Source organism: Numenius arquata, chromosome 10 (assembly GCF_964106895.1).
Source record: "Numenius arquata chromosome 10, bNumArq3.hap1.1, whole genome shotgun sequence".
Classification (NCBI taxonomy): domain Eukaryota; kingdom Metazoa; phylum Chordata; class Aves; order Charadriiformes; family Scolopacidae; genus Numenius; species Numenius arquata.
The window spans coordinates 51,499,260-51,523,501 of NC_133585.1; the positions used below are offsets into that span (position 1 = coordinate 51,499,260).

Below are 24,242 nucleotides of genomic sequence, written 5' to 3' on the forward strand. Positions count from 1 at the left end.
ATCTTTTTGTTCTGTCCAGCATAACCACTTACCAACCCTTGGTTCCCAAAACAACCTCCCAGTTACAATGAGAGATAACAATTAAACTGACTATACCCAAAAGTATTCAAACCTTGAATAAGCTGGATCCACATGGTGAGTTTAAGTCTCTAAATATTCTTGTGGGTCCCAAAGCCCAGATTTTAAATCCTCTGAATCCCCTTGCAAGTTTTCCACAGTAAAGATTTCTGGACACCTACATTTCTGCCCATGGTGTGTCTAAGCCTGCCTGTGTTTTGATAGTTTAGTACCTATGTCAAGTCTAAATAATGGAATGTTTTCTCCCTCTTACAGACATATTACCTCTCTGTCCTTACCAGTCTCCTGACCTACGAATTTCCTTCACTCCTTTCTTCTTATTGCAATTAGTTTCTTCTTTGGGAATGAAATATGAAATTAGAGGCAGCAATCAGCATTTCTCAGAAGTGCTAGCACAACTCTCAGTTTCATTTTGATGCTGTTGACTCTGTTGTAAATTAAGCGGGTGCAAAAGGCGTTCCCTACATCAGCACTTTCCCACAAGGTGACCATTAAAAAGAAGGGAAGCAAAGGACAATTCCCGTAATTCTCTACTCATTTTAAACTTCCTAGTTAGATCAAGACGTACTGTTGCAGAATCACAGCTGGGAGGGTATCTGAACGTGGCAGAAGGCCGATGACCCTTACTTTCAACTGAGATCTGTCACTTTTCTTGCAGTCCAAACACTCCTATATACTCCGCAGCCCAACGTGTTGGGTCTTTTCAAGGTAACTTCAGCTCCTGTATCAACTACACCTAACACAACACATCTCTTTATAGCAGGTACAATTTACACCTGCAGACGAGGTGTAACTACAGACTAGCCTTCCGAGTTTACCGGGAAATTACCACTTCATTGCCCTCTCTTCTGTCCCACCAGAAGTAAGGGGAGTCATTATTTTACTTGCCAGAAAGAAATTCTGTCATCACCATGTTTGGACATCAGTGGTTTTGACTCAGCAGGATGATCACATGAAGGCCTTGGGAAAAAATGTGTCCCCGGGGGAGATGACTTAAAGAACTTGCTATTTTGTTTCCCCTGCTTTGATGGAAGGCTATTTCTTTTTTAGTGATGAGGATAGTGGAGTGGATATCTTGTGTTTTTATATCTTAGATGGTTGTTGGTTGGTGGTTTTTTTTAGACAAATGGACTCACCATTTCAGAAATGGTAATTTTCTCCCTTGTGCTACTGGGGAAAGACAAACACAAATGCGTGATTTCATCATACGTGTCCCTACCTTTTTGCTAAAAAAAAAAGAAAGCCGCATACTCAAAAATCTGTAACAATTACGGCCAAAACACACTACCCACACCTGCTGAGAAACGAAGCTTAGACATGCAAATCAACCCCTGCTCAAAATACCATGATTACATCGGTTTCCTGGCCTGTGTGTATCATGCAACATAGCTCTATGGCAGAATTCATGCTGCTCAACACCAATAAATCCATGAGATTTTCTCCCAGCTACTGATTCAGCCTTAGAAGAACTTACTTAATAACCTTCTCCCCAGTGCTAAGTTTCTTAACATCAGCAAAAATTAGCTTAGTTATCTTTACATTGAGCTGACTGTGACATATTGACAACATCGCTCATCTTCCCTCAACAAAACCAAGGAGCACCAAATTTCCATCTTGCGCTCCTAATAAAAGTAGCTTCTGCAATTAAGCTTTGAGGATTTTTGTGCAAAATGCAGGATATTACACCTCGTGATAAGACCTCAAAAAAAAACAGGCTAGTGCCTGTTGTGAGAAGCTGGAAAACTCAGTTTCTAATGTTAAACTTACTCTGACTCCTGCTACCAAAGGTCAATGTACAAATACGAAACCAACTGACCTGAAAGTTGATGGTGAAGCTGAAACTAGCCCTCAGCTTCAGGGGGCTGTTGTGTGAGGCTGGATGGCAGGGCAGCAGGCATTTGTCAATTGGCTCTACGATTTCCAAGCTTTCCTCATGCAGCAGTGGGGAATAAACCCTACCGTAAGGGGAAGGTCCTACTTGGACACAGTCCGGTACACTCGCACTTCTCTAGCTCGCTGAAATCTGCAAGATTGTGGTAATCATCCCCACAAATTACTGCAGATGGCAACTACCTTCATAAACCACCATCCTGTCAGAAAGATAAGATTTTTCAGCACACGGAGGAACTAAAACAGAAGACAAAAAAACAACAGGATTTGAGTTAGACCAAGTCAAACATAACACAACAGGCTCGGCACTCAAAAACCCACACGGGCGGTGAGGTGGGTAACCGGGGCAGAATGGCAGCCAAAGGGCCCGGTTCTTTATGTACCCCCTTGTGTGACAGAGCACACCGAGGGGCCCAGTCCTCCACGGCAAGGCCTGCATATCTCCTCAGCCATGGTGCCCAGGGATCCCCTCAGCCATGGCACTGGGCCCCTGGGCTGTAACACTCAGGCCCCCCTTAGCCATGGTGCTCAGGATCCCCCTCAGCCATGGTGCCCTGGCCCCCCTCAGCCATGGCACCCAGCCATGATGCCCGGCGACCCCCTCAGCCATGGCGCTGTGCCCCTCGGCCACGACGCCCAGGGATCCTCTCAGCCATAGCGCCCCAGCCCCTGTCAGCCATGGCGCTGGGCCCCTTGGCCATTGCGCCCCAGACCCCTCAGCCACGGCGCCACGGCCCCCCCCTTCAGCCTCGCACCACCTCCCCCTCACGGCCGGGAGCCGCCTGGCACAGCGGGGAACAGCACCGGGGCGTGTTACGGGGAAGGCGGCGGCCACCGACTCACCGCCACAGCCCGCGCGCTGCCGCCGTTGGCGTTTGAACGACGTGCCGTTAGGGGCGGGCAGGCGGGCTCCCCCGCCCCGCGCGGGGAGGAGCCGTGAGGCCGCGGCGGACACCGGCGGCCCTTCCTCCCCCCAGCTCCCTGTCGCGACCCGGGGAAGGCAGGTCGGAGCGCGGCGGCGGTGGAGCGGGCAGGCGGGCGGGCGGCGGAGCCGGTGGGTGGTGGCGGGGCCGGGAGGGATGGGGGCGGCCGGGCCGAACGGAGCGGTGGGGCGGGCCAGGGTCCGGCGGGGAGCCGGCTGAGGGGAGCCACCCGGGCCGCCTGCCATGGCCGGCCCGGCCGTGATCGGGGGCGGTTTACCCCCCGCCGCGGCGCTTGGCCTCCCGGGCGCGGTTGGCGGAGAGCGGCCGCCGGGCCCTCCCCTCAGGGAGGGCGCAGGGGCTCGCTTTCCCTGCAGCTTAAGGCAAGACAATTTGCTCATTTAAGCCTGTTTTTGTGGAGAAGCTGCCTAAACAAAAGGGGGGGGGGAGGGAAGAAAGCTTTAGTTTTAAACTCGGCCCTGGATGAGGCGGTGTCGGTCTGTTCCCTGCTGGGTTGAAGGATGGCGCTGGTAATCTAGTCTTTGACCCTCCGACTGGTAATTCTCTCCTTTAATTATTCTCATTACAAGACATCGAGGTGCTGGAGCGGGTCCAGAGAAGGGCAGCGGAGCTGGTGAGGGGTCTGGAGCACAAGTCTTGTGAGGAGCGGCTGAGGGAGCTGGGGGTGTTCAGCCTGGAGAAAAGGAGGCTGAGGGGAGACCTTCTCACTCTCTACAACTCCCTGAAAGGAGGGTGTAGCCGAGGCGGGAAAAGGTCTCTTCTCCCAAGGAACAGGCGATGGGACAAGAGGAAACGGCCTCAAGTTGTGCCAGGGGAGGTTTAGGATGGATATTTGGAGAAATTTTTTCACCAAAAGGGTTGTCAAGCATTGGAACAGGCTGCCCTGGGAAGTGGTTGAGTCACCATCCCTGGAGGTATTTAAAAGATGAGTAGACGTGGTGCTGAGGGACATGGTTTAGTGGTGGACTTGGCAGTGCTGTGTTAACGGTTGGACTTGATGATCTTAAATGTCTCTTCCAAACAAAACGATTCTATGATTCTATTTCTTGGCAGGCTTGCCCGTAACTAATGTTACGGAGCCCAACAGGGCTATTACCTGCTGTGGTGGTGACGTGGTGAATTAATAACCAAGGGTCCCATCTGCTCTCAGAATAATTTCAGGTCTCGCTGATTTTGCAGATTAATGCTGACTAACTGAAAGTCTGTTTGCTTTTGGAAGATCAGAATGTTGGCCCCCTGTCAGTGCTTTCCGAAGAGCTCATCTAGACCAGAAGCAATGTGAAGGGCTGTCACAGTACTGGCATGCTTCCATCAGTGGTGGTAGCAGTAGTATTTAATAGTAGCAGTATTTAATTTAAGGCCACACAAATGATAGTTTTTTCATACAGTCAGCTTCTATATTTTCCTTCCATTACTAATTAGATAATTATCAATTATTATTATACATGGTAGAATGGAAAATTATAAATTTGCATGCCAGCATTAGTACAATGTTCCATGTATATATTTGCATATGTAAAAAAAAAAACTTGCTTTGACTGCTTGACATTTTCTCTTGCAGTCATGTCAGATGGAAAACTGTGCCCTTTTCAAATCTTTTAGGACATGTTTTATGATACTGGTTTCTCTTTTGGATGTGTATTTTAATACTGCTACAGTCATTGCTTTGTAGCAGCTGACATACACTGAGCATGTGTTGTCTTGTCTCTTGTGGTTTGCATATTTCAAGATACAGTTGGTAACTAGAGACTATTCAGTTATTCGCTTCCTTCCCTGTCTGAGAAGCTTTGGCATTATTTTTATCACTGGGTCATTAATTTGCCTTGTTGGCTCACAATTCAAATAAATATTGCTTTAAAAAGAAACCTGGTGGTTCTTATGGCAGTGGTGATATGTGATGATATGAATTTATTTTCAGTAGGTCCAGGTAGAAAAAGTAAATCTAGGCTGGAATAGAGTACAAACATTGTTTTATTTATAATTTTCCTATCAGAAGAAAAGCATTGGAACAACTGTATTTATATAAGGCAAAATAAATTTTTGCTTTTGTTGCTATACAGAGAGACTTTGGTCATTTTCAGTAGCTTGCTGGACATAGTTTTGGATCTTTCTGAAGCGCATTATTTTTTACTACTTGGTACCTATAAAGATCATTGTAGCATCGTCTTTATAACGTTTTTTAAAAATTACTTTGTAACAGAGATGGTGAATATATTTTTTTAAGATAAAATATTGTATAATGAGCTTCCTAAAACCTACAGAACATATTCTGCTAGATTAGAAAAATGCTGTTGCTCATTTCAGGTACTTGTTTTTTAAGTTTCCTTACAGTGAAAAGCTTGTCTTACCTAAGCTTTCAGAGAAAAAAATATCAAGGAACAGAATAACAATTTTAATTAAATTCTTAATGCATTGTCCTGATTCCCCCCCCCCCCCCCCCCATCCCCATCCCTGACAGCATGAGATCATTGTCTGCAGGGAAATGGGTATTCTGCATGACCAACCATGACATCATTGCATTACGTAAACCAAGATGAGGCAATCCTTAGTAGTGTGTTAGAATCAGCACCATCCTCCAGAGAGCGTTGCTGTTACCCTGACTGGTGCTTTAGACCAGAAAACCTATTAAAACGTGTGTTTGAGAGCCTAGCAACACAAGAGATATCCATTTGTGGATGTCTTTTGTTCTTTAAAGAAGTGCAGGTGACTTGGTGCGTTAAGGTGCTCAGAAATTGATGGATATTGAAGGTAAGTTACAGATTCTATTCTGAAGATAAAGCATGTGTGGTTTAAATAGCTAACGTATTATACCCAGTTTTAATTCACTCTCTCTCTGACTCTGTAAAGACAAGCTTCAGTCATGATGCAGTAGAATGCAGTAAGCTCTAACCATTAAACAACTGAGAGTGTAGGCTGTGAGCTAGGCTTGAAAAGGCTTTAGTAAGAAATATTTTTATGATACGGTGTTACAAAATGTGCTTTACATTTTTCAGAAATGGGGTACTGTGTTCATTGTAATTGTAGGGTTTGCTGGCTACTTCTTCTAATTTCATTGTTTCTTTGGCGTTGGATCAAGGACAGCAGTTTTAAGTTTTAAGGTTGCAAAAGGGTCAAGGAGATAAGTTTTAATTTAAGGTCACTTAAGTGTTGAAGATCTTATTGTTTGCAACATGGTTTAACGTTTGTGTTAGAGAAGCATTCAGTGGTCCCAGCCTGTTAGGTCTCCAGTTTGCTTACTTAATCTACTCCTGTTCACCAGTGTTATTCCCACCAGTTTACTGATGGTGTATATGATAGTGAGGAGGTGACCACAGCTCAGGTAGGCACATACTTACTAGTTTGCACTAACTGGTTCTGGTACTTGCAGCACTGGCACTGCAGATCTTCCCAGTGCCAGACAGCTGGGATTAACACCTGGGTTTTTAGCAGAAGCTGAATTCCATGCTGATAGGGGCTACACTTAGTACACCTGCTGGCTCCCAACTTCGAGTTGGGAAGCGATACTGTGCTTTTTTTATATGGTGTGATTCTTCATTACTGTTGTTAAAGAACAAACAAGGAAGAAAGTTAACCTTTTCCCTGTCTCTCCTATTAATCCCAGCCACAGTGAAGGGTTTGGGTTGTGCTTCTCCAGAAGAAGGAACAGCCTGAGTTGCATCAGAAGTGTGGGCCAGTCTGGGTAGATGTTTTCCTACAAAATAAAGTTTTGATCAAAAGTGTCAAGCTGAGAGATCAGGAAGACTGGAAACCAAAGCCAAGGATGATTGTGGTAGGGACAGGGCTGAAAGAGGCATAGAAACTCCTGAAAGCTGGTCTGTGCTGTAGAAGAGGAACTTCCAGTGTTCTTGTCAATGAAAGCCATTCTTTCCACTTGCCAGGGATCAGAAGCTCTGCTTTTCAGTTACAGCTGGATGGATGCACAAATTGTCACTCTAGAGTAGACTTTGTTGTCAATGCTAATGCTCCCTGCCCAGTGATAAGGCATAGGGTTGGATCCTTGTCGTGCTACAGGTCTTATGCACTTGAATTACCCTTGGGAAGTGCTCGTCTTTTTTCACATCAGGAACTTTTAAGGCATTAGACTTTGAAGTTAGGATGAATTAATCCAGATCATGGTGCTAGGCAGGCAAGTTCAGCATCGTAGATGTAGTTCCTGCCCCATGATATTGTCTTTAAAGTAAATTTCTGGAATGTAAAGCAATAATGTATTTTTGAAATTTTATTTCTAAAATATCAAGCTTATTTTATACTTCTGTAATTTGGTTTTCAGGAAATTTCTAGTGTGCTACGAATTTACATGATACAGTTCTCAAATCTGGAATAATTTTGTGAGCGAGAAGATTTCTTAATTACATCAGTGCTCCAAGATACACGGAAAAGTATTCCAAGTAACCTTGAAGATCTTTTGAAGTCACTGAAAAGGTAAGTAAATGTCTTTTAAGAAACAAGGAAAGATAGAGGGTTATACATACCCAGATTAGCACTTTTGATGCATCAGTAATTGTTGACACAGAAAATGGATGTTCATGGTAGAGAATAGATATGAAAAGACCTAATATAATAATAATGATATGGTGCTGTAAGATGGCAGATGGCCTTAACTAAGAATATTCATCATATCTGACCAGCAAATCTTGCTATTTGGCCTGGTTATTTATACATCCCTATTTACCATAAATATATCTGCTAAGTAAGTTTCTTTAAAATTCTTGCCTGGTAGTGCCTTGTTTGCTTCTTAAGGTCTAAGCATTTATTTCACTTCTGAGCATTTATTACTTTGTCCTATCTGCTGATTTAACTTTACGATGCTTAATCCTTTTCTGAATCCCGAGTTAAAGGTAAGTTGTGGCAATGTGTCCCGTGAGTACACACAGAGTAATTGGGGGGGGAGGTTTATTGCTTTTAAATTGATGTCTGGCTTGGTATCAATCATCATTTCTTGTCCTGTGTTCAGATCAAAAGTAAATAGCAGCCCACAGCATAGAGTTTATTTCATCAACTATTAAAAGTTATATCATTGTGGGTTTATGTTATTTATATTATATAGTTACCTTCACATGCATGCAGTGATGTTTCATTTGAAATGGAATGCAGAGAAATACTTTATTTCTCAAAATACTATGACCCAAAGTCTAATCTTCTGTGTTAGTCTTTGCACACACGTGATAACTTGTGTAGCTTGGTTTTGGATTTCAATTTCTGTCTTACGGAGATGGAAGGATCCATATATGACACGATATTCATAATACTAAAATGCGACTAATGCGTGTAGGGACATTATAATATTTCAAAGATTGTTTTCAATTTGTTTGTCTCTTATCCTGCTTTTTTAGGCATTTTCAATGATTTGGTCACAGGGATCTGCAGACTATTTTTCCCGGAGTTGTTTTAGAATGCAATAATTTAGAAAAATATTTCATGCTCTTCTTTTCAAATATATGTAGGGATTACTCAGAAATGTTATTTTTTGCCTACCAGTACTAATACTCCTGGGCTAAAGTTATTCAGTGTGACTATCCCCTTTTAACATTCCTGTTTTCTCTATAATTCTAAAAAATTGCTCTCTGATTGTGTAAGGCTTTAAGGAAACCTAACAGAAATTAAGCAATCTGAAGGTACTATTTCATATGAAAATGAACTGTCATCTGTTTCCATTTTCTTATGTCTTCAAGCTGATCATTGAGAGCCACAATGGCAGACACAGGAGATGGACCACATTCAGGGGAAGATCTGACAGATGCAAAATCTATTCCTGGTTCCAAAGGGTAAGTGAGGTACTTCTGGTTAAAGTCTTCAGTTTAAGTCTTGAGGAATGTTGGGCTGTAACAGAAGGCGAGAGCCGTAGAAGTGATAACACTCGCCTGAACCTGTGGCAACCGATTCAGCTGCTTGAGCTGACCTGCTGTGGGGTTATGTGTGCAGAAGCGTGAGGGGAATGTACAGGGGTGGAAGGGAGAAAACGCAGGCCTGTTCTTCCTAGTGACAGTCGGTTGTTACGCTGGTGTAGCCCTGGCACCAGATTATGCTCTTTCTGGGAACTTAATTTGTTTCTGAAGTCATTCTTTTTAGTATTTCAATTAAAATTAGACTTAAGGGCATTACAAACTTTTTATTTGTAGAATACCATATGACAGCGGCCCCCAGTCTTGTAACCACTTACCTATGTGCTTAAATGAGAAAATCCATACTGTCTTCAACAGATATGGACTGAGTAAAATTGACAGCCGCTGCAGAGTCATGAGGGGTGGTGTAGCTGGTGTGCTTGTTAAGGCAGAATTACAGCTGCGTATGGAGTCTTGGTCGTTTTCTAGGTTTTAAATGTTTACTTGTAGAAATTCAATGGTAATATGACTTCTGGTTAGAATTCAGAATAGATTTACAATCTCAGAGCTGGTCTTGCCTCCAGGTACTTAGTTTGTCTGATTTCTATACAGAAAGAACCTACCTCCTAGCAAGTCTATGGACTCTGGAATTCTGCCGGACTACAGTTATAGAATGGATTATCCAGAGATGGGGCAATGTATAATAATAAACAATAAGAACTTCTACAAACACACCGGTACCACTTTCAAATTTTTAAGATTTTTCCGTAATTTAGATAAATTAGTGGCATGTTTTATTCTTCAGAAATAAATATGCAGACCTGTTTTGATTGCAATCTAAAATTAAATGGTTTGAATGAATGTGATTCATTTCAGTGCATCCTTCCAAATATGCTTACAGTCAAGACGTTAGGGTACAGCAGTAATGGGGAGAAAAATTGATAGGCACGAGAAGTCTATCTTACCTTTTAGTGATGATTTGTCTTTTGCAAATGAAATCCTTCTTTATGTCTTTATATAGATGGGTAGATATAAAAATGAGTACATAAGTCTACAGTAGAAGTAAAGAGAGAAGGAGATGGTGTGCATGTATAACATGCAATGTTTTTTTCTGTTAGAGTGCATCTGGAATAATGGAATAATATTCCAAACTGATACAGGTATAAGTGAGAAAAGAGTTTGGCTCAATCAGACCATGCCATGTACATCCTAAAAAAATAATACATTTCTCTTATGTGTAGGGATGTCACCCCGTTCGGGTACAGATGCGGATGCTGCAAGTGTCAGAGAAGTTTTTATGAAGTTGGGATATAAAATAAAGATCAACAATGATCTTTCATGCGAGGACATTTTTAAACTGTTGAAAAATGGTAAGTAATAATATGTTCAGTGTGTGGTTTAAATCAACTACTGTTTCCAAATACATCTCTAGCCCTCAAATCTCTTCTTCCATGGTTCTTCTAGACGATCTTTCACACCTACCGGTGGTTTATTGCTAAGGATGACATGTACATCATGGTTTCTATGTTTATTCATCTTTGCTGTCTCTCCATCTTTTGTGCCATGACTGTTGTCTCCGTATCCTTTGTCGTCTTCTAAAGAAGGCTGGAAAAAAGGCTGAAACTTAAATGCAGACTGATTTATATTCTGACCGTGGGATCACTGAAACTCTGTGAGTTGGAAAGAAACTTGCTTAATTGGGTAGAGGGGTTCTGTGCTAATGTGCTGAGTGGTTTGGCCCAAGAGGTGTTCTGATCTGGGGGGAAGTCTGATCGAGGGACCAGAACTGCAAGTGTGTGGACTGAATGACTCTTTTAGAGAAACAACTCATGTTCTGTTTGACTTGTGAAAGAAAACACCCTTCTGTCAAGTGAGAGCTTTATGCTACTGCTTGTGTTTGTTCTGCTTTGTTTGGACTTGGCCACATCGAGACCAGTAAATTAAGCGGTGCCTGGAGGTACCTGTAGCCCTGGAATACAGTGTGTTCTAGTTAACTGTTGGGAAGTTCTCCGGCATGGCTGTGGCTCATCCCTACTCCCAGACTGTTCCAGCTCACAGTTCAACAGTTAAAGTGTTCCAGGGATTATTCCCACCAGCCAGTTAGCCTGCAGCAAGCCTGCTTTTCTTTTAAATGTGTTTGCTAACATAGGTGTAGGTTTAGTGCCAGTTAATGTTTGTTTATGCCAGGGAATGCTCCCAGGAATGGTTAATTTATTAGTATAGTTGCAGCCTGTCTGCTGACAGTAGCTGACAGTGGAAAAGTCTCTGTCTTACCTGTGCCATAAGGCCTCCAAATAGACAAAGTAAACTACAGACTGCAGCCTAACTAGAGATTCCCAAAAAACAGCGTTTCCCGACTCTTCTAGATGCAGTGCTTGTCCATACATTCTAGAAATGCTTGAGTGTGCATCACTTGAGAAAAATGCCTATAGTTCAGTTTTTCCAGAATAGAAATGAAGTGTTTTGGCAAGCTCTAAACAGAGCTTTTGGGACTGTTACACTTTTCATCTGCAAACTCTTGCGTCTTCTTGAGTTTCCCACTCAGAATTCCTTTTGGATCCTTTCTTTTAAACCATGTTTGTATCTTTTCATGTATTTAAAAGAATCCTCTTGGTCCTCAAGTACCATCCCCACAATGTCCGGCAACAAAAGACATCAGAGAATCTCCGTTCTATCCTCTTTGCATACCATAAGATGGAAAAAAATACAAATCTACAAACACTTTATATCAAACATAAATGTGTTTAAGTACAAAATTCAGAGGCTTGAAAAGTCTTTTTAGACCTCGCTACAGGGCAAGAGGGAGAGGGATGATGCTGGTACCTAGGTCCCTGCAGCAGCAAGAACTTTCATGCTGCATTCAGTTCCCATGTAACCCGAGTAGTGAAGTTTCTCTGATTGGAACGAGAGGTAGGACTTCCCCATCGTTTCCCAAAACTCAGAACTTCCCTTCAGTCCAGTCATAGAATCACAGAATGGTTAAGGTTGGAAGAGACCTTAAAAATCATCCAGTTCCAACATCTCCCACTAGACCAGGCTGCTCAAAGCCCCATCCAGCCTGGCCTTGGACACCTCCAGGGATGGGGCAGCCACAGCTTCACTGGGCAACCTGGGCCAGGCTCTCACCACCCTCACAGCAAAGAATTTCTTGCTAAGGTCTGATCTAAATCTCCCCTCTTCCAGTTTAAAATCATTCCCCCTCGTCCTATGGTTCCCCTCCCTGGTCGAGAGTCCCTCCCCACCTCTCCTGGACCCTCTTTAGGGACTTGAAGTGGCTCTAAGATCTCCCTGGAGCCTTCTCTTCTCCAGGCTGGACACCCCCAACTCTCTCAGCCTGTTCTCACAGCAGAGGGGCTCCAGCCCTCAGGTCATCTTTGTGGCCCTTTAATCCCAGATCACGAGACTGTTCCCATTACTGCATGAGCGAGGTGGACCTTTCAGACTTGGAGACACTCTGGCAATACCGTCTTTGTCTCCTCGTGTTGTTCCTGGCCTAGTTCTGTGGCTGTGTCTTAGAATGGGTAGGGGTTTTCTGTGTTCAACCTCCTGAAGTAAAGTAGGCAGGTTCCTTTTGCTCGGGAGTGAAAGCTGGTTGGAAGTTTCTAAACATGGGATTTAATTCCCAAAGACTTCTGTCATATAGGAAGCATCAAATGCTTGAAGCTTTTAGGGAATGCAAGAAGTTAAGATAATTCTATTTTTTTCTTCCAAGTGTCTGAAGACGATCACAGCAAGCGGAGCAGTTTTGTTTGCGTGTTGCTAAGCCATGGAGACGAAGGATTAATCTACGGCACAGACGGCCCTCTTGAACTGAAAGCGCTAACGAGCCTCTTCCGAGGTGACAGGTGCAGGAGTTTAGCGGGAAAACCCAAGCTCTTTTTCATTCAGGTAATGTGCAGCTGAACAACGATCATCAAATCAGCTGGGTACTTAAAAAAGAAAATAGATTCCCATTAATTATTAGTGCAAAAAAAGTTAATTATTTCTAAATTTGATTTAAATGGAATTATTTTCAGAATAAGATTCTTTTCAGGTCCAAAAATGGCACAGTCTGCCTTTTTCAGTCGCATTACCTTAATTTTATGAATTAAGTAAAATCTTCCTGAACAGTAGCCAATATTTTAGTGAGTTTTTGAATGCACTTCTGAATGAATATATGTCTTAGCCAAACTGTGTAGTTGATTTAAATAAATGCTAGTTACTTTTCTTCTGAGTCTGTCTAATGGAAATTACATATAAATTGTTATTTTTGCCGGTTTTTAATCTGGATATTATTGTCTTTAAAATGAAAAAAAACCAACCAACCCAAACAAAACCCCAGTGTTCTGATCACAATCACTGCCTTTATTTCTTTATTTTTTAAATTTCATTTTCCATTCTTCTTTCTACCAAATAGGCTTGTAGAGGGACAGAATTAGATTCCGGCATTGAGGCAGACAGTGGATCAGAGGAAACAATGTGCCAGAAAATACCTGTAGAAGCAGACTTCCTGTATGCATATTCTACAGCTCCAGGTGAGGCTTGCAAAGGAATTTTTGTTCCACAAATTGTGTTTAGATATCAGCTTGTATTGATACTGTGAATGACAATTTGAAGCTGTATCCAGTCGGTGGGTGTCTGCTTCCTCTAATTGCTCTCCTGTCCTGTATTGCTACATCTGATCAATTTGACATCTCTCTCTTCCACAGGCTATTACTCCTGGAGGAATTCAGCTGAAGGCTCCTGGTTTATCCAGTCACTGTGTAAGATGCTGAAGGAACACGCAAGGAAACTTGAACTCATGCAGATTTTAACTCGTGTAAATCGCAGAGTGGCGGAATACGAGTCCTGCTCAACTCGGCAGGATTTTAACGCAAAGAAGCAGATTCCGTGCATTGTCTCTATGCTCACCAAAGAATTTTACTTCCCTTGCTAAACGAATTTCACCTTGGAATTTTTCAGTTCATGTTTTTATCTGTAATTTATATGCAATGTTAGCACAGAATACCACTTTTGAATCTGAATTACTGTTCACTACTGCGTGTGGCATAATGACTGTCTGAAAGTTAGATGTGTCTGTTATTAGAAGTAAAACATAATCTGGCTATGTTAGAAAGGCAAGTTTGAAAGTACTGCTCAGATTATCTTGAAAAATTAGGCAGAGGAGCCTGAGGAAAAATCAGATCGCAGATCAGATCACTTATCAGATCTATTTGGTGCTACATTTCACTTTGCAGAAGGGGCAGAGAAAAGAAACAGTTCTTGTAAATAGTTTGGTTCCGTATCTTTGCCAATAGGAAGGAGATTCAGAACCTGATACGTTCACTAATGGTGGTAATATGATAGCAGTGTTGTCGTACATTTCTTCTTAACTCCAGTTCTTAAAGTTTAGGTTATAAACGAGCCTAAACTGGTTTTATAACTTAGGGCATCAACTGTGGAAAACAGCCGTTTCATTTTTTACGTACAATTAGGAGGAGTATTTAGAATGCAGTCAATTTTTTTTTTCCTGGTCATTTTATAACTTTTCATATGGAGTGTTAGGTAAAGCCGATTATAGCAACACAGTAGCTGTTTCAAAATAGATTTTGTATTCTGGCCTTGAAGCTGAGTGACCAAGGGACCAGTCTTCCAAAATGTCTCTGCCTGCAGCTCCCGAAGGGGGGAGCTGTTGGGGCGTATTTGGGGTTGTAAGAATCGGTGCAAAAGAAGGCTTATATTCTGAATTGTCTGCTTTCCTCTTTCTGGCCATAAATAAGAGCAGGTTTGCTTTGTGCTGTGTGCATACCATGTGGAAACCTAGATTTGTGGTGCTGGAGAAATTTAACTTCTTAACTCTGATATCATTTGAGTTAATTACAAGACTTTAACTAAATTATGTTAACAAACAGTAAATTTATACCTCAACTCTGAATTTTGTGGAACCGGCTTTTACAAACTGTAAAACATCTTTGTTGATGTTTCAGCTTGTGGCAGTCTTTGTAAGATCAGAGGAGGACAGAGTGGTAAATGACTATAGGGTGCTTGCAAAACAAGACTTAAAACTCTCTTAAATTGTGTAGATAAACAACGTTAGCAAATTGATGCTCACTTCCAGAGGCATTTGAGTTTTTTTTAACTTAAATTAAATACTGTTTCCTAAATTGTATCGTGCTTTTCTATGTGTATTGTTTGTTAAAGATTGGACAACTTTGGCAAATTAATTTTAACTTTAATTATGTCCCTTTTTCTCAAAATACAACTTTCCCTTGTCTTCCCCACCTGTCTTACCACCTGAAGCAGAAAAGAAGCTGCTTTAAGGTGTTGTATCCCATATAGCCAGGTAATATGAATAGTGATTGAGACATGGGAAGTGCAGGTTCAAAAGTTACTCAGAGGCGACAATTTTAAACATTGTAGATGAGTTCTCTGATGACCATCTCTGAGGGATCTTGTCTCTCTCTTGTTGAAGTGTTTGGTGAGGGAGGGTGAGTCTATTTTAACTGATTGAAACTTCAGTTCCAGGCAGATTTATTACCTGCGCTGCTTCTGGTGGAGCCATAGGAAGAGGGGTGATGGTTTTACACTGAAAGAGGGGAGATTTACATGAGATATTAGGAAGAAATTCTTTGCTGTGAGGGTGGTGAGACACTGGCCCAGGTTGCCCAGAGAAGCTGTGGCTGCCCCATCCCTGGAGGGGTTCAAGGCCAGGCTGGATGGGGCTTTGAGCAACCTGGTCTGGTGGGAGGTGTCCCTGCCCAGGGCAGGGGGTTGGAACTGGATGATCTTCGAGGTCCCTTCCAACCCAAACCATTCTATGATTCTATGGAGCTGCAGCAACATTACCTCTTTGGCTGCTGGATAGGGCCTGATACGTTTTTTTTCCTAACACGTTATCTTTTGAAAAAAAGCAATTTGGGAAGTCCAACAAACGTCTGAAATGTGAGGGAAGCAACTGTTGGTTTTTTTCCAGAAGGGGAAGGAAATTGGTATGTTAAAATACGGAAACCTTCACAGAGACCAGTGGTCAAAAGCTGAGGGAAAACACTTGCATGAAAGTGTTACACAGTTTGGAATATACGAACTGATGGGAACAGTTCATCGCTTCCCGGGGGAAGACCTTCCTGCCAGGTGTGGCTGCTGTTTCCAAGCCGAGCTGTGAAGCACACGCCTGTATTTTCACCTGAAGATACATATATTTGCATGGCTAACAGCATCACCAGTTAAATCGTGTCCAAAAGGCTATTAAAAAGCCTAACCATAGTATTTTGCTGATTTGAAAAGCCACCAAAACCACGGAGGTCTCGTACATCAAGCTAAGCAATGGAAGGATGAAGAAAATAAAAAATCCCAGGCTGAAACTGGGGAGGCAATTCATGCTGCCTGGTTTGTACCAGGTCAGGCACTCCCTTGTGGCTAAGCCAATCCTTACGTTGAATAAGGTCAGTCCGCCCTCCGAGAGTGAGGTTTTTCAAATCTGGTTTTGTTAAAAGAAAAAAAGGCAAGTCAAACAGTGATGCTGCTAAGTCTCATGGAAACAGCCTGTTCTTGAGAACAGAATGCACACTTTTGGTACTCTGCTCCGTAACAGAAGAAAACCCATGCAAATTGCTCAAAGTATAAATTTGGGATTGTTCAGCCTGGAGAAGAGAAGGCTCCGGGGAGACCTTAGAGCCCCTTCCAGTCCCTAAAGGGGCTCCAGGAGAGATGGGGAGGGACTCTTGATCAGGGAGGGGAGCCATAGGACGAGGGGGAATGGTTTTAAACTGAAAGAGGGGAGATATAGACGAGATCTTAGCAAGAAATTCTTTGCTGTGAGGGTGGTGAGACCCTGGCCCAGGTTGCCCAGAGAAGCTGTGGCTGCCCCATCCCTGGAGGAGTTCAAGGCCAGGCTGGATGGGGCTTTGAGCAACCTGGTCTGGTGGGAGGTGTCCCTGCCCAGGGCAGGGGGGTTGGAACTGGATGGTCTTTAAAGGTCCTTTCCAACCCAAACTATTCCATTATTCTATAATGATACAGTTTTTAACAAGCTACGAGGCCCTTTTTTATCCATTATCATAGAATGGTTTGGGTTGGAAGGGACCTTAAAGATCATTTAGTTCCCACCCCAATGCATTCCTCTTGGAAGTATATATGTATCTCCTTACATTTTAAACTATATTACTCTACAGTCATATGCAATTTATATTTTTAACCATAATCTCACATTGATTTGTTTTCTGCCAAAGCGAGGCAGTACACGTATGAAATCACTTTTGGAAATATTACCCGTACGACTAATAATATTAATAATAATATTATTATTAGCTAAATTATAACAGTAACAGCAAAAGACTCGTCTCCTCGTATCCCGTAAGGAATGCTACTCATTTTTCAGGAAAAACTACCTCTCGGCTGTGTATTTCCTCCCACTGATGGCTGCAGGCGGCAGGGCAGTCACAGCAGAACCGCTCTGGGTTTTTTTGAGATAAGGGGGGGCTGGGGGGGGGGGGGTGAGAGAGAACCTTCTGCTTCGCTGCCACGGGGTGTCACTGCAGATAGCGCAATAATCTCCAAAACTCACGTTAATGACTCATTTAAAAGCAAAACCAAAAGCCTCCCGCGTGAAGCAACCCTTCCGCCTCTCTCCGTGGTCGGCTGCTGTCTGTCAGCTCGAGGTATTTATTACATCCTGGGATTCGCATCCCAGAACTTCACATCGCTGCTTCCCAAGAAAACCTCCCGTCTTTCTCGCTGCGTGTCAGAGTAAACCGAAATCAGCCAATTTTGAAGCAAAAAGTGTCGTCTCTGCTGTCCGAGACCTACCCAGAGAACGCTTCCGTGCCGTGGAGCATCTCCCCCTGCGGATCCCTGCCATACCACTGATAGCCCTGTAATGTTTAATTAAACAAAAAATCCACTTAACCCCCCCAAAAAGCTTCTGCCGTGCCTGTGGCGATGCTCTTCAAGCAGAAGGATGGCGCAATACCTTGCTTTGCTTGCATCATGAAAGGCGATTACTGGAAGCAGAGGGAAGAATGTGCCCTGTAAGCTCTCAAATTTTGTTTTTATGTCTTAAAAACCGAATGCTGATGTTGGGATTTTCCTGGATAATCACAAACAAAACAAAACAAAAAAAAATTAAGACCTGAATTTTCCAATCAAATGAAACAGAATGGTTTTTTTTTTATTTATTTGCTAGAGACCAGGATGTTCTGTCATGAAGCCAGTCGTGTAATTAAAGCGCCTCGAAAGACACCGAGGTGCACAGCAGTCAGTTTCCAGAAGAAGTGGTTTTGTTCAGTGTTCGCGGGCAAGATTTGGCATCGGATTGAGTCCCCAGCGTCCGAGGACCAGCGATGGATGCTCGGCCTCTGCCAGCCGCGCACAAGACCAACACGTTTCTGCCCGGCTGAATGTGGTGAGCTTCACAGGGACCTGCCTAGAGAAATTCAGTAGCGTGGGGTGTGTAGGAGACCAACCCTGATGGTCTCGTAGGTCCTCCTGGCTTCAGATTCTATACAGAAAGAGGCTATACCAAGATGTCTCACCACCTTTAAAGGAGGACCGGATAACAGGTTTTCCTGCACACGCATAAAGCTTTAGTAATGTTATCGGAGTGGTTTGAGAGTATCTGGTGCAAAGTTGTACCTATGGATGAAGACAACTATCATAGTACTCCGTGACCATTAGGAAAATATTGGTTCTATGTATTTAACCACAAGACCTTTTAAAGAGAGCGGTGGGAACAAGCAGTGCTGTGCAATTTATGCTCTTCTGCACAAAACCGAACACTAACTTACAGGGGGATTTAAATTTGTGGGATCCTTCTTAACAGAAAGAAGCGTTTCCTCTTTCTCTCCTTGGCTACTTCCGATACAAAACCCGGGACATTTTGTGTTCCCTTTTATCCCATTCAGCTAAAAGCAGCTTCCTCAAACGCGCAGCCCGTGCCTCTCCTGCGTGATGCAACGCAAAAAGGTCAGTTAAAGGCAGATGTAACCTCCTCTGGACAGAGGGGTTCTCCTGCAGAGCCTCTTCACCCTTCTCTGCCTCCTCATCCTCAGCTGGTTCTCCGTGCTCAGCTCTCCCACCACGCCTCAGCTGAGGCTATGTGAGTTTTCTGGGTGAGGGTTGACCTTCAGGTGATGAGGATAATAATCATAGAATCATAGAATCATAGAATGGCTAGAGTTGGAAAGGACCTTAAAGATCATCTAGTTCCAACCCCCCTGCCATGGGCAGGGACACCTCTCACTAGAGCAGGTTGCTCAAAGCCCCATCCAGCCTGGCCTTGAACACTTCCAGGGATGGGGCATCCACAACTTCCCTGGGCAACCTGTTCCAGTGCCTCACCACCCTCACTGTAAAGAATTTCTTCCTTATATCTAATCTAAATCTCTTCTCTTCCAATTTAAAACCATTGCCCCTTGTCCTGTCACCACTCTTCCTGACAAAGAGTCCCTCTTCAGCTCTTCTGTAGGCTCCCTTCAGGTATTGATAGGCTGTTATAAGGTCTCCCCGGAGCCTTCTCTTCTCCAGGCTGAACAACCCCAGCTCTCTCAGTCTGTCTTCATAGGAGAGGTGCTCCATCCCTCTGATCATCCTCGTGGCCCTCCGCTGGACCCGTTCCAACAGGTCCATGTCCTTTCTGTGTTGAGGACTCCAAAGCTGGACACAGTACTCCAGGAGGGGTCTCACGAGCGCAGAGTAGAGGGGCAGAATCACCTCGCGAGACCTGCTGGCCACACTTCTCCTGATGCAGCCCAGGACACGGTTGGCTCTCTGGGCTGCCAGTGCACACTGCCTGCTCATGTTGAGCTTCTCATCCATAAGCACTCCCAAGTCCTTCTCCTCGGGGCTGCTCTCCAGCCATTCTCCACCCAACTTGTATTTGTGCCTGGGGTTGCCACGTCCCAGGTGCAGGACCCTGCACTTGGCTTGGTTGAACTTCATGCAATTTGCACGAGCCCACCTCTCCAGCCTGTCTAGGTCCCTCTGGATGGCATCCCTGATGACGATGATGATGCAGGAGGTCCTGAGCCCGGCCAAGCACTTGGGAGACCATAGTTTCCTCACCTGACATCTGGTCCCATTGGCTGGACTGCTGATAAGAATGGTGACCCCACCCGTGTGGCCTTCTCCATTCAGCCTGCCTATTATTGAGACCTCAGGAAGGCAATAAATAACCCCAAAAGTGAGCTGTGGTCTCTCTGCCCTTCAGGCTGGACATTTAAAGCAGACATAGGTTGACCCAAGAGTCCATAATTCTTGGTTAACCTTTTGTTGCCCAGGATAGGGTCTATATAAGATTCCATGACGCTATTGTGATAAAAATGTCTCCTGAGATCTAAGGGAAAAGCATCAGAAGAAGGAAGCAGCTTTACTGAGCCTCCAGCAGCGTGATGGGAGCTGGTACCACCTCTGCCTTATGCTTCATAGCAGCTGTTTGCTGAAATGCTACTGAGTGAAAGCACCTGGGGTTCGTGAAATGTCAACCACACTCTTCCCCCCTACTTTCTCAAGTCCCCGTATTTTGTGCCCGCAATCCTCCCGGGGGCTGCATCTGATGTAGAAGCCTCGTGGCTGTAGAGGGGCTACCTGGTCTCTCTGTAGACCAGCTCTAAGGGCCAGTGTTGTGCAGGACTCGGTGGCCCACAGGACTCGGGGTTTCTGTAGGTAAGTACAAAGGGTGGCACTGGCTTACTTTTGTAAGTCATGGAAAAAGAGTGGGGTTTTGGGTCGTGCTGCAATCAGTTAAGAAAAGGGAGGTGGCTTGGCTGCCCAAAGTGACCTGGGTCTGTGACGATGGCAGGACAACAGCCACCTACTGCTGAAACCTCGGGCAGCAGGGAGGGACAGGAGCCTGGTGAGCATCGTTGCCTCCGGTCCCCAGGTGGGTGTTGCGAGGGCTGTACCCCAGAGGGTGGTGAGACACTGGCCCAGGTTGCCCAGAGAAGCTGTGGCTGCCCCATCCCTGGAGGTGTCCAAGGCCAGGCTGGATGGGGCTTTGAGCAACCTGGTCTGGTGGGAGGTGTCCCTGTCCAGGGCAGGGGGTTGGAACAAAATGATCTTTAAGATCCCTTCCAACCCAAACCATTCTACGACCCCCTTGGGGCCAGATGCAGGCTGGGTGAGCTGGGGACACCCTGCTGGGGTAACTGGTCTGCAGGCTTGATCTGCTGGGGCATGTCAACGCAGGCACTTTTTGACCAGCTTTCCCCAGAGGTACGTCTGTGGGAGAAAACAGGAAGGGTAGGGGAGACGAGAGGAGCAGCAGCGAGGTGGGGGACCTGGGAGAGAGGTGGCACCTCCAACGGGCACCTTTACATACAGCCCAGCAGCTCTGCAAACCTCTGGGGGAGAAGAGACTTTGCAGCAGCGGCCTGTCAGCTACCCTGAGTCTTTTAGCCTGGACGTTGACCTTAGGAATGTAATCAGAGAGCTGATTATAAATAGTTTGTGCAGTTGTTGATGAGATTAAAATGTGCTGCGGCAGGCGGTTGGGAGCAGAGGGTTACTCCAGTGTGTGCCCGGGATGCTGGACCCTCAGCCATCCACGGCCACGCGGAAAGCCTGAAAAAAGGGAAGTGGCTAAAAAAAAAAATGCTCAGAAAATGGTCCCAGAGAGGCGGGGGGAAGGAGGAAGCAGCCTGGCTTACAAAACAGAGCCGGGGGGGGGGACAAGGGGGAACAGATCAGGGAGCAGAGAAAATTAAGGAGGAAGGAGGACGGTTGCTGCGAGGGATCATAGTCCAGGCATGGACTTACCCTAGAGCTAAAAAATGACCTGCAAGGAGAAAGACTAAACCAGCAAAACCCTAAAACCAGGGGAATGCCCCAAATAGCAGAAGTAAAAACCTGCAGGTGAACCGTCGGTGCTAATTTGTGTTCAGATGGCAGCGTGTGATGGAGCTTGGGAGAAGGAGAGGGCCAGGGAGGTGGGGAAGGAGAAGGGCAAGGTGACCCACCCAGAAGGAGAAGGGTGGGTGACCCGGCAGGTCGGGGGACCTGCTGTAGCCAGGAGCTGTGACAGCACCATGAGATGGGCACAAAATGTCCCCAGAAACGGCCAATTCTATCAACCACGAGTTTGGGCAGGAGTTGCTGCTGGACCTGTGCTACCTCGGTGAGCGGAGGAAAGCTACTGCCACCTGGAAAGTCCCAAACTTCACAACCTCAAAGACTCCACAAGCAAAGGAAAGGAAAGGAAAAAGCAGGGAGGTCCAGTGGGGAAGGAAAAGGAGGCAAGGAGATGGTGCTGGGCAGTGTGAAAGGCAGCGGTATCAATCTGCAGTTAGGATGCAGGGATTTAAGAAGAGATGCCAGGAGATGTGCGGGATGCTGCTCTAGAGCATCGCCATAGAATGGATCATAGAATCACAAAATGGTTCGGGTTGGAAGGGGACCTTAAAGACCACTCAGTTCCAACCCCCCTGCCATGGGCAGGGACACCTCCCACTAGACCAGGCTGCTCAAAGCCCCATCCAGCCTGGCCTTAAATCGTGCGAATGGGGGTGGCAGCTGGAGAGGAAGCAGAGAAGCGCTTCTTGGGCTTCGGTGGGCAATGGGGACCAGGAGAAGTCTTGAAAGCAAAGACAAGCAGGCTGTGCCAGAAAACTGTATTTCGAAGAGAACGGTGAAATAGCAGAGGACAGGGCGATGACCAACAGTGGGCTGGGAAAGCCACCAGCAGAGCCACCTCCAGGAACCCCTCCACGGGGAAAACCACCTGCGCCAGGCCCCAGCAAAGCGTTGGCGGTGGCCAAGGTGTGGAGCTCTTGAGCAAGAGTCGTAGCTGGATGGATGCCCTGGAAGGTAAGGAGATCTCTGCCGACGGCCCTCACTCGCTGCTCCCACATTTGGAAAGGTGCTGAGGTCCCCCCAGGCTGGTTCCCTGCCAGCCCACAGTGCCAGCAAACCGACAGACATATTATTCAGGATGAATGGACCTGGAAGCTTCAGTTCCTCTCTGTCCTGCCTCTGAGGACCACCTGGTTTTCAGTTTGGCAGGAGAATGGTAGTGGAGCAGAGAGTGAGTCTGTCAGTCAGCAGCAGAGGGGATGCAGTGGGGTTTGTGTCTGTGGATAAAGAAATCCCCGCGGAGAGGTGTTTCAGGACGAGAGAAGTATGGGGCACCCCTTGTTCATTGCTGAAAGCTGGAGGATTTGGGAGAAAAAGTGCTCATCTGTGTAATTCATAAATGGGAGAATTTTGTGGAGAGAAACGGCGAAAAAATATTATGAAGTATTAAAAGGAGTGCTCTGAGAGACGCCACAAAGCACATTATTTTCTCCCCCTTACTTCAAAACAAAATAGTAGTTATCAATCCATCAGCCTTGTCCTGGTGACTGAAATGCACAGAGCAACTGAAGGATGTCTTGTTCCCAACACCTGAGCGCAGGCACGACGTGACAGCAGCAGCTTGCCCAGCTGCCAAGCTCCATAAACCCATTTAAATCGATACAACATTCCCATCGAGCCAGTCTTCCCAAGCTCTGGCTGGAGCCGTGTCCCCGGGGCTGGACTTCAGCATCCCCCGCTGGGAATTCTCAGGGCCTCGGCGTTACCAGGTTGTAACACTGCGGGAGGCAGAACCTAAAGCAACCCATAGCCCAAAGGGACTATATTTTTCCTACCCAAGGTCTGAGCAGAGCGAGGAAACGAACGCTCTTTGCTGACATATAGCGACAGAGCAAGAGAAAATAATGCTTCTATGAACGGTGAAACTTCAGTCGTTGAATTTCCTGTGGCTTTATGCTTCCTGTTTATGTTCCTTTCATGCCACGCGTGCGAAGGGGTGAGCTCTCCTCTCTCAGGGCTCCTTGGGTGCTCTGCAAAGTCCTGCCCGCCTTGGCCAGTGCCCATGGCTCTCCTGGAAGGGGGACCCCAGCACCCCAGCTCCTCTGTGTGACAGCTGGGATGCTGAGGGCCGTGGAAAAGGGGCACTGAGAAAACGTGGTCATGAATGTGACCTCCTTTCTTCAGGAAAGCTGGCTGAAAACCAAAATCAAAGCAAAATTCAACCCAAAATACAAACAAATCAGAACAAATGACTCTGGTGCGCATGTTTCTTCACCGGGGAGAGGGTGGCAGTGACAGCTGCCATGGGTGATTTGGTGTCTTGCACTGATTGTCACAGAACCGCAGAATGGTCAGGGTTGGCAGGGACCTCTGGAGACCATCTAGTCCAACCCCCCTGCCAAAGCAGGGTCAGCCAGAGCAGGTCACACAGGAACGCATCCAGGTGGGTTTTGAATATCTCCAGAGAAGGAGACTCCACACCCTCTCTGGGCAGCCTCTTCCAGGGCTCTGCCACCCTCAAAGTAAAGAAGTTCCTCCTCATGTTGAGATGGATCTTCCTGTGTTCCAGTTTGTGCCCGTTGCCCCATGTCCTGTCACTGGGCACCACTGAGAACAGCCTGACCCCATCCTCTTGACACCCGCCCTTTAGGTATTGATAAGTGTTGATGATGTTCCCTCTCAGTCTTCTCTTCTCCAGGCTGAACAGACCCAGGTCTCTCACCCTCTCCTCATCAGAGAGGTGCTCCATCCCCTTGATCATCTTCATAGC

The 24,242-nt window shown here is 45.5% G+C and overlaps 1 protein-coding gene across 2 annotated transcripts; it reads left to right on the plus strand.

The window, feature by feature from the left end:
* The first annotated feature begins 2,889 nt into the window (after positions 1-2,889).
* CASP3 (caspase 3) lies at positions 2,890-14,857 on the plus strand. 2 transcript variants are annotated; one of them, XM_074154611.1, is made up of 8 exons: positions 2,890-2,972; positions 7,180-7,331; positions 8,582-8,674; positions 9,344-9,468; positions 9,973-10,101; positions 12,444-12,619; positions 13,128-13,245; positions 13,420-14,857. In XM_074154611.1, exons 3-8 carry the CDS (start codon positions 8,601-8,603, stop codon positions 13,644-13,646), a joined length of 849 nt encoding a protein of 282 aa, XP_074010712.1. In that variant the 5' UTR covers positions 2,890-2,972; positions 7,180-7,331; positions 8,582-8,600; the 3' UTR covers positions 13,647-14,857. The 2 variants fall into 2 exon arrangements, with proteins under 2 accessions (XP_074010712.1, XP_074010711.1); XM_074154610.1 differs by having other exon boundaries at positions 2,907-3,022.
* Positions 14,858-24,242: the final 9,385 nt, after the last annotated feature.